This window comes from Puntigrus tetrazona, chromosome 4 (assembly GCF_018831695.1).
Source record: "Puntigrus tetrazona isolate hp1 chromosome 4, ASM1883169v1, whole genome shotgun sequence".
Lineage (NCBI taxonomy): Eukaryota > Metazoa > Chordata > Actinopteri > Cypriniformes > Cyprinidae > Puntigrus > Puntigrus tetrazona.
This window is the reverse complement of record NC_056702.1, coordinates 9746283-9756069: the sequence shown is the minus strand read 5'-3', so window position 1 is coordinate 9756069 and position 9787 is coordinate 9746283. Positions and strand designations below refer to the sequence as shown.

Below are 9787 nucleotides of genomic sequence, written 5' to 3'. Positions count from 1 at the left end.
TATAAAAAAAAAACTAAAAGTCTGCTGGCTCTCAGGTGAGCTCAAGCCATGCAGCTGCGGGGGGGGCGGGGCTTCGGGCTCATCGGTTGTTCGAGCTCCTCGATTACTCTTCCTGTGCGCGCGCGAGCTCGGCGATCAGCTCGTGCTGTCTTGTTGTCAGCGCAAACATGGCGAGAGCGGCAGCCGACGAGGAGTTAGATAAGTGAAATAAAGCGATGTATTCGTGTTTTACCAGTTCGTAGGTCACTGAAACCATACACCAGGAGACCGGGACGCGAAGTAAAGCGTTCCAGTCCCGTTTTACAGAGTTGAATCTCGTTTTAAAAGGCATTTTTAGGATTTGTGCGGTATTTTAAGTGCAGGTAGGTAAGTTTCACTCCTGTCCGATTTATAACAGGGCAGCAGCGGCTAACCAAGGCCTCGGTTATTCCATTTGTAAACGTGTGGAGGCATGAACTATTCAATTATTAGTTGCAAGCAAAAGCATTATTATTGTTCATACGCTGTTGGGGATTTGAACAAGCAGCTATCCCGCAGCACCAAACTTCTTGTGCTACGGACAGAGGCGCGCTATTATTGTACTACCCGCGATGAAAGAGGGACTCGAACCAAATCTAAGAGCCATAATAAAATGCAGACTTGCTGGTGGGCTCTTGAAGCAACTTGCATGTGAACACTTTGTCGAGTTTGGCACGGGCTGCACACATTTGCTTTGGAATACATAGTTTATTTCATTCCCTCACTTAAGCCTTATTTATTGTATTGATCTTTAAATGTATACACTGTGCAATCATATGCAGCTCTAACGTATTTAATTTGTTTCGACATACATTCCTGATTTATTTAGATGTTAATTAACGTTCGCAGCTCAGATTTTTGTATTTAATAAACTTAAACGGGCTTGCCTTTCATAAAAAATGCGAACGTGTGCCCGTTGTGCTTCACCCAAAAACAAAAATTCTGCTAGTAAACCCATAAGGCCTTCATTCATCTTCAGAACACACATTAAAATTATTTATGTAATCTGAGAGGTCCCCTGCATAGACAGCAAAACAATAGACATGTTAAAAGTTCAAGTAAATAGTCCGTATCATGTGACATCAACTGTAAGGTTATGAAGCTGCAAGAATTTTTGCGTGTGTGTGCAAAGAAAAACAAAACATTATCTTTCGTGTTAGTCTTGAATGTGCATTCACAAGAGCGCCATAGTTTATGTGCATGCATCCCCTTACTTGCTAGTAAACTAGACTAAATAAAATATAGTTTAGCTTAAATATAAAGTCAGTTTGGATTTTTGTAGGTACAGCTTTTGATCATAAATGGGACGTATAAGACAAAATGACTATGTATGCAGAAAGAGCCTTTTACAAAATAAAATTTAAATATAATTGAGATGAAGTATTTGAAATACCCCCAATGGTCTATTATGAGACTGCCGCATGTGAACGCTTGCTTTTCAGCCTTGCAGTAGTTGGAATTAAACAATTAAATCTGAATGTTTCAGTAAACGGTAATCTTTTATTTAAAGAACAGGACTGGAGCCATGACTGCAAGCACTGGTGGAGGCGGGAGCTGTTTATCTATGAGTCTGTCGGCCCTAAAGAGACTCGACCCTTACATCAGCAGCATCACGGACCTGGCCAGCCAAGTAGCACTTTACACCTTCAACAACACCACTAATGAATGGGTACACCATCACATCGGCACATTTAATAACAATCAATGCTAGTTTATTTTTCATTTGAGTTCATAAGTTAGGATATAAATACGTAAATGCGTTTGTGCTCTGCAGGAAAAGACAGACGTGGAGGGAACTCTGTTTGTGTATAACAGGTTCGTACGTTTTCGACAGCAGCACTGCGCGCATATGCCTTGAATCAGAACCCTAGAGATCTAAAGCTGTTCTTGGGGTCACAAAAATAAATTTCTCAGCCTTCTGATATAGCACTGTACACTTGACTGCACTAACGCCGCAAAACACCTACTCACAGTTGGTTAGGTCCATCAGACTCATAAGCTTTAGTTTCCCACTCGTGTTGTGAGTTCTAATGTCAGTTTTCTGTGTATCAGGCTTGCCTCCCCCAGGCACGGCTTCACCATCCTGAATCGTTTGAGCATGGACAACCTGACCGAACCCATCACTAAAGACTTAGATTTCCAGCTGCAACATCCATTTCTCCTGTACAGGAACGCTCGCTGTAAGTCACTCTCTTTGTGAAAAACTCAGGGCTCATATAGCTGTATAATATAACGCATAGCTAAAGGTATGCAGATGTCAATGTGTTACAATGTCTCAATGTACATTGCACATTTATATTACATTTTGCACGTTTTTATCGAAAGCGCTTACATTGCATTTTTTGACAAATTCATGCATTTCCTGTAAATCAGCCTATGGCCGCGGTGTTGTTAGCAGCATGCTCCAATGCTTTAGCTACAGATGAACTAGCATTACTCTTCGTTTAGGGAAATTTTAAAATCTGATGTTCAGCCCATGAAGATAATATACATTTTTCTTGTTTACATCCATCTCATGCTTAGTTGAACAAGCAAGCCTTTGGAAGTAAACTTCACTGACAGTAAGTGCAAGTAGATGCACATGGATCTTTCTTTCGAAGGGCTGAGATCACTCAAACGTCCACACACGGATGGTGCACTTTGGTCAAATGTTTTGGACCCCATTTGGGTGTACACTTGGCATAGGGTGTCAGACGAATTGCTTAAAACGGATGTTAATACCAGCCCAGGCAGTACAGGGTGAGCATCCATCCAAAAGGTGAAGAACTTAACAGCAGTAGATGTTTGTCTGAATTGAGAGAGCTGTCAGACTGGCGTCTGTGTGTGTGTGTGTGTGTGAGAGAGATCAGAGATCCCTGGCAGACGTGCCTGCATAAGAGGCCACAGAGCCACAGTGCCTTATATGGTGCAGAGAAGTATGTGTGTTTCTCTTCCAGTTTCCTGCCAGCATCACAGACCCGACCAGCCAATCCTGATTAGATAACAAGCCTCTCTTATAAGCACACATGCACAGGCTTCCAAGGAAATTCATGATAAAAAGACCTGCAAATAGAGTGCATGCGGAAAAGCCTTAAGTACTTCAGGCTGATTGAATGAATCGTCGTAGATCTGGATGTTTCAGCCAATCCTAAACTGATGTTTGGGCATTGTAGTGACAGTGAAAATCTGTGCTGCTGCTAACTGACTGATGGGAAAATCTATCCTGGCTGCTTCCAAATGTAGGTGAGAGTTTACTGGCCAACTATTCCAATGAATTACGTGCCACAGAGTGGATTTTTATTTCCAGTCAATCAAATTCACCACCTTAATTCTAGAATGCTATAAATGGTAGCCATAGTAGCAACATTTTCTAAATAGCTCTAAGTGTGTTGTTACTCATTCTGGGGTGTTCTAAAGAATTTGGTTACTATGGTGACACAATAGTGTACAGCACTGCAATTTCTACAACACAATGAAATTAACACAAAATAATGGGGAAAAACTGCATCCCAATATAAACAAGCAACTAGACAACAGGAAACACAACAGAATTAGTCCTATGAGTTGTGCTGTGGATATTTTGTTGTTTTATGGACTACTGGGCCACCATAGTTTACAGTCATTTATGTAGAATTTTTTAGGGGATGATGTCATTTTGTACCAATAATTAGCATCAGCTTGATTCATTAAATCAACATTCCAATTGGATTTTTCAGTTGACTCTTAAATTATTCCATAAAAAAAGAAGATCTGTGAGCAATAAATGTGTATGGTTCTTACCAAGTAGAACAAGAACATTATCAAGATAATCTTCACATATGAACACAACGTGATATTGAATTTTGAAATCTAAATACAATCCCCAGAAGAAATTAAATTTGGGCTATAAACTAACTATGCTATGATGGCATGATCTCAGAGTCACCGACAATACGCTTCAGACAGCTTTTCAATCTTAGAGTTTAGATAAGTTTGAAAGATGGCGAGTATAATCACAACGAAATTGTAAAAGTGCCCTAGTAAGCAAATAAGATTTACCGTTTTTGATACTGGTGCAACGTAATAATGTCCTGAAACATTTCCAGGACACTTAAAAGTTTCAAATCACAAGGAGGGTATTGCTTCTGTACTTGTTATAGAACACAACCCAAAAATATCTTGGGACCTTATTTCAGGCATTTGACCAAATCCCATTAAAAATAGCCCGTGATATTGGGAGAAAGGTTCCAGAAGTTCGCTGCCAGATTTTGAACTCGTTTCTGCCAGACTCTATTCTGCTTTCTAGATATGGCTCCTGTCCCTGGTTCAATGTCACTAAGGAAAATTATCCTGTTACATGAAACTAAATTTGGCGATTTATAGTACAGCTCTTCTCAATAAACCACATGATTTGAGGGACTGTTCATGTCTGTAGCACAAATTGTGCAGTGCAAGAGTTAGTTTGTTAATGGTTGAATACTTAGTAAGGGCAATAATAATGTCTTTACAAACACTATTAATAAGATTTCAGACAATGGGAAGTAAGAACTACACTGTCCATCTTAGACACTTCGCTCTTCCTCGTGTGCAGGGGGTGCTGGATTCCATCAGCTCCTCTCTTAAACAAACGCAGTGTTGTGATTGTGATTTGTGACTGTGTAGCTGGAGACTTTCAGCAGGACTCTTGCGTATACAAAGCTCTTACCTCCTGGCCGCACGAACGTGAAGCCCAGCTCTCTCTCCGACACCAGCTTCCCTTTGAACCGCACCTCCACTTCCTCCTCCAGCCGCTCATGTTTCAGCCTGCGCCGACTGAACAGCCCCCGCAGCATCTTTCTTCTCTCACTGAGATCTGAATCCTCGGCAGATTGAAGCTTTGGTCTGTTTGAAGTCGGTCAGAAGTTCACCGTCTCCTCACTGTGCGCGTGGATCCCACTCCATTCAGTAAAACATGCAGCGAACGCTTCTGCACTCTGTCTGACTCGAGCGAGGGTGTGTGGTTCGGGTCTCTGCTTTTCTTTTCTCTTTGTTGTGTTTTGCTAAGTTCAACTTCAAGAGTGCTCGCTGTGTCCTCTCATCCCTCTCTGTCCTTGTTCTCCTCCCCCTGCTCACTCTCTCTCTCAGAGTTGTGTTCTTCGGTTCCCAGGCAGTATTTTGTTTGGGTTTTTTCCCCAGGCACTGACCCGCGTGGTTCTCTCTGCTCTGAGACCAACCCACTCTCCTTCTCTCTCTCTCTCTCTCTTTTTTTTTGTTCACTCACCCTTGATTTTTGTTATCTCTCTTCTACTTCTGGAGGTGAATGGAACAGGTCCTGATCCAGCTGTCAGCACCAGGCTCTAAGTTTAGTTCACGAGGGCTCTACAGTCTGTACTTATCGCTGAAATCTCTATTAATTATTCCTAATACGGTTGCTCTTTAAAATGACCAGTGACTACAAGCATCTGAAGACTTCATCTTGGTCTTTAAAGACATTTTGGTGTCCTGGCACAGCATTTGGCTCTAGTTCTGTTTGGGCACTTGGGAGTTTGGACTCTGGGAAAGGAATTTCGGCATGAGTTGACTCTGTATATGTATGCATGTATGTATAATGGCTCTTTAAGTCCATGCATGCTGTCGGTTTTGGTAGTCCTTTTCCACTGCTAATTCTGATGCCGTGTTATGATCTTTATCTTTGATTAAATAATATTAATGTGTACTTTATATGTTGTTTTTTATTTTTTTTTTTGGCAGTGTCCATCTATGGCATCTGGTTCTACGATAAAGAAGACTGTCAGCGCATAGCGGAGCTCATGAAGAAGTGAGTTTTTCTCCTCCATCTGCAACTTAATTTTGGTTCTCATTTTAATTTAATTTAATGATTCCAGTTCCTTAATTCCCTTGATGAGTCTTCTAGTACTAGGAGTTAAAACATATTTGACATTTTAATGCTGTTATTTTCTCTAAAATGTGATTAGTAATTAAAAATTACATAATAAATTTGAGATTAATTCATTAGAAGAGTCTACTTGTAAGATTCATTACTTCCCGAATCAGGCTACACTTGTTCATGCTGCAACCAGTGAAGACAATGCAATCCAATCCCAATAGAACACACATGCCTAGGAGTTTCTAGTTATATGATTGGCTGGTTCAAGTGTGTTTAATTAAGCAGGAGCTAAACTCTGCCACAAGGTGGCTCCTCAGAAACGGGATTGGACACCCCTGATTTAGCAGTACTCAAAACATTTTATCTCATCACAATCAGTTCCAACAACAAGCTTACAATTCGTCTTTGTTATTTTGTTCTTTTTGTGGAAGAGGAAACATTAGAGCATTTTATTACTTTGTTCCATATGGCAGATATCCAAAAGCTGTTAACGAAACCAAGTCACTGCGATCTTTTGGTTTTCAATAGCTCTGACTTTCTTACAAACACAGGCTCACTCTTTTTTATGCTTGACAGTTTGGCAGGTCTGGAACAGCAGTTACAATCTCAAATGGCGATCGGCTCGGTCTCTCCGCGATCTGCAGAGCAGGGTGTGGATATAATGCAGATGCTCACTAAAGCACGAGATGACTATGATAAGGTGACGCGCATCTTAATATTGCCTTTTTTTTGTCTTGCACAAGTAATAAGGTACACTAGATGTCACCAGTGTACAGTACATTTCTACTACTTCCTTTCTTTTTAGGGAAAACTCTGCGAGCCGAAAGAAATTGGCAGTGGTGGCGTCATCTACGGAAACCCCCATCTGATCAAACCCATTCCCCTCAAACCAGCACAGGACACGCACATTCAGGGACACACGCAGCAGGTGTGAATACTCGACCTCAGTATGCTTGTGACGCAGCAGACATGATGTAAATGTAATATTTAAATATACAACTTTTACACTCTCTCAGGATACGGAGATGGACACGAAGCACCTCTCGGTTGTCACTTTGTTCAGTGCTCAGTCAAAACCGGACTCTGTCTCGCCGCAGCCCGCCACAGCTGTCAGCAGGCTGGGTCCCGCGCGGTCTGCGGTGGCCCGCTCGCTGTCATACGATGACCCTTCTCCAGCAGGTGGCGCCACGGTGTCCAACGCCCCCGCGCAGCACTGTCCAGCCATACACAAACTCATGTCCGGTTCACTGCTTCAGCCCCTGTCTGAATCTCCAGAGAGCCGCATGTGTGAAAACGGGGCCGTCCAGAACCAGATTGACCCGATACAAAAACTGCTAATGAGCCCTCTTCCTGTAGCGGGGACTCCAGGGATGCCTTCCTTACAGTTTAATCAGGGAGAAAGCGGGGTGGGGGCTAAAGCCTCGGGGCCGGTCCCAGCTCAGCATTTGCTCTATGTCCCGAATAAAGCGCCCCCTGCTGGAGCGGCAGGGAACGTGGTGTCGCCACATGAGCTTCTGCAGAGGCTCACATTGGTGCAGCAGGAGCAAGAGCTCCACCCTCATCAGGAGCTTCTCCAGCCCAGTCTGACCACCAGCAGCTCCAGCCTGAGCAAAACTAACTCCACACAGGTGAAATACATCTTTCTGTTCAGTTATTCTGATCCGTTGCCTTTATGTTCCTCTCAGATAAGCGGTTAGTCATCCTGCAGCTGTGTGTGTAACCTGTGATTTAATGTGTGGATGCAGGTGAGCTCACCTCAGCGTATCCCAGCAACTGTAGCCCCCACCATGCTCCTGTCACCCAGCATGTTCACCCAGACTAAAACCACAAGAGCAGAACCAGAACCAGCTGAAATCAGAGCACTTAGCAAGACTCAGCTGCAGGCCACGCTGCTGCACCTCATCAAGGTCGGAACCAAACACGTCCATCTCTATGATTCCAATGTTGATAATATGATTTAGAGATACATCAAGATTTTTGTTGCCAAAAAACATTTTGGGTTTTTGTGGTCAAGACCAAATATAGTTTTAGCACATTTAATTTTATGTAGTGATGTCAAACGATTAATCACATGCAAAATACAAGTTTTTTAAATTTATTTTTACTCAAAAAAAATATAGTAGAAATAGAAATACTTTAAAATGTGATTGATTGCACTTTGAAATGACCATGTTCTATTTTAGAATGTTTTAAACGTAACATGTTCAAAGCGGAATTATTACTCCAGTCTAGTAAAAGTATCGTTTTCTAAAATTATAAATGTCTCGATTGATGCATTATTGCAAAAATAAAAAATAAACAACACTGACCACAAGCTTTGAATTGTAGTGTGTATATATATATATATATATATATAGTCAGTTTGATTGTGTACCTAATGGGTTGTTTCTCTCTTTTTTGTGTTTCAGAATGATGCCTCTTTCCTGGACACAATCTATGAAGCATATGTCTCCCGTCTCGCAACAGACTCCAGCTCAAAACCTTTCTGAAGCATGTACTCGTACATAAAGCTGTCATGCTCCGAACCCATATCATCGTCCCATCTCAGGACCACCCTGCTATTCTGAATGTAGCATCCGAGAAGCTGAGCACCTCAGCACCAGATTCATAACAGGAAAACCAGTTTGATCTTCATACAGTCAATTAAATGATCTGAATGTCATATCAGCTTCGAATTTGCCGCTTGTACATACGGGGCAATCTTAAGCATTTTAGAATTTTCTGAAAGAAGAATTTTATGGATTTTACGTTTATTCTTTAGATAACGTGGCAAGAAAAGTGCTGTTTGTTAAAATCTGAGTTGAAAGACATTCTTCTTTTTGTCAAGGGATTTATGTTCTTGCATATCGAAACAGCCCCACAAAAAAAACATGACCCTAGCCTCAAATTTGATAGAAATAACATAATAAATTAAAAGATAAGGGAAACATGTCTTGATTTGTAGCATTTTCATATCTCAGCTGTCACAGGCAGAATTGCCCTCATCCCTTTACAAACCAGCAGAAATAGTTTATTAATGTTAGTCACACTTTAAAATGAAAATTGATTTTGTTTAAATATACAAACAAAAGTGTACATATACTATATATTCTATTTTTCTATGGTTCTGTTCTTATATCAAATTGCTGGAATATTTTTCAGTTCAGATTTGTTTATTGTTTTGTTTTGTTTTTTAAGAAAAAAAAATGTCATCAGTATTTCCCAAGTAGCTTGTCAAACTAAAAACAAGCTGACAATTTAATTTTCTTCCATTTGTTTTTCTTATTAAAGTAATTCCCCAACACCCCATATAGTGTGTGTTCTGCTTTTCTACTTGATAATATTAAAAGTTTGTGGTCAGGTAGTTTATTTACTTTATTTTTAAAGATATGACTGCTTTTATTAATCAAAAATTGCATTTGTCTGTTTAATAACATTTAAAAATGTTTTAAAATATTTCACTTTTCAATCAATTCTGTCGTTTTAAAATTTCTATTCATCAGATAGTCCTGGAAAATAAGTCCCCACAAAAAAAGTAATCATAATTAATTAAATTAATGCAAATACTACAAATGAATGCATACAAGACTTTCAAAAACATTAAAAAAAAAAAACTTTTATTGGTAGTATAACTTACATGCTTTTCTAACCATAAGAACACATTAGACTTTCAGTTAGGTTAAGAAACAAATAAAACCTAGCAGTTTTTATAGTGTGTGTAAATCTTTCTATTTTTGGACAGTTTATATCAACTAGCAAATGATGCTGTTCTCCACCAAATCTCAGTTTTGTTTTGCTTTACTGTTTTAATATCTTTAATCCCAAGGTTTGTTACCTGACGCACGAATGAAAATCATTATCCAGTAATTACTGACGACTGCAAAAATCGTTGTATTTGATTGGTCAAGAGCTGTGGGGACCCTGTTAATGAGAGATCCTGCAGGCGCACAGCATCTCCAGTTAATA

General features: G+C 40.3%; 1 protein-coding gene across 3 annotated transcripts; it reads left to right on the top strand.

The window, feature by feature from the left end:
- Positions 1-143: 143 nt before the first annotated feature.
- LOC122343372 (mRNA-decapping enzyme 1B-like) lies at positions 144-9130 on the top strand. 3 transcript variants are annotated; one of them, XM_043237796.1, is made up of 10 exons: positions 144-362; positions 1534-1687; positions 1793-1833; positions 2071-2198; positions 5707-5773; positions 6419-6542; positions 6648-6770; positions 6859-7470; positions 7588-7749; positions 8251-9130. In XM_043237796.1, exons 2-10 carry the CDS (start codon positions 1544-1546, stop codon positions 8329-8331), a joined length of 1482 nt encoding a protein of 493 aa, XP_043093731.1. In that variant the 5' UTR covers positions 144-362; positions 1534-1543; the 3' UTR covers positions 8332-9130. The 3 variants fall into 3 exon arrangements, with proteins under 3 accessions (XP_043093731.1, XP_043093728.1, XP_043093730.1); XM_043237793.1 differs by having other exon boundaries at positions 1529-1687; XM_043237795.1 differs by having other exon boundaries at positions 144-366; positions 1529-1687.
- Positions 9131-9787: the final 657 nt, after the last annotated feature.

Excerpts from the sequence above, each read along its gene's own strand:
- LOC122343372 (XM_043237796.1), top strand. The coding sequence starts at position 1,544 with ATGACTGCAAGCACTGGTGGAGGCGGGAGCTGTTTATCTATGAGTCTG. Across the intron at positions 6,771-6,858 it reads TTCAGGGACACACGCAGCAG|GATACGGAGATGGACACGAA; the intron begins GTGTGAATACTC and ends ACACTCTCTCAG. Across the intron at positions 7,750-8,250 it reads CGCTGCTGCACCTCATCAAG|AATGATGCCTCTTTCCTGGA; the intron begins GTCGGAACCAAA and ends TTTGTGTTTCAG.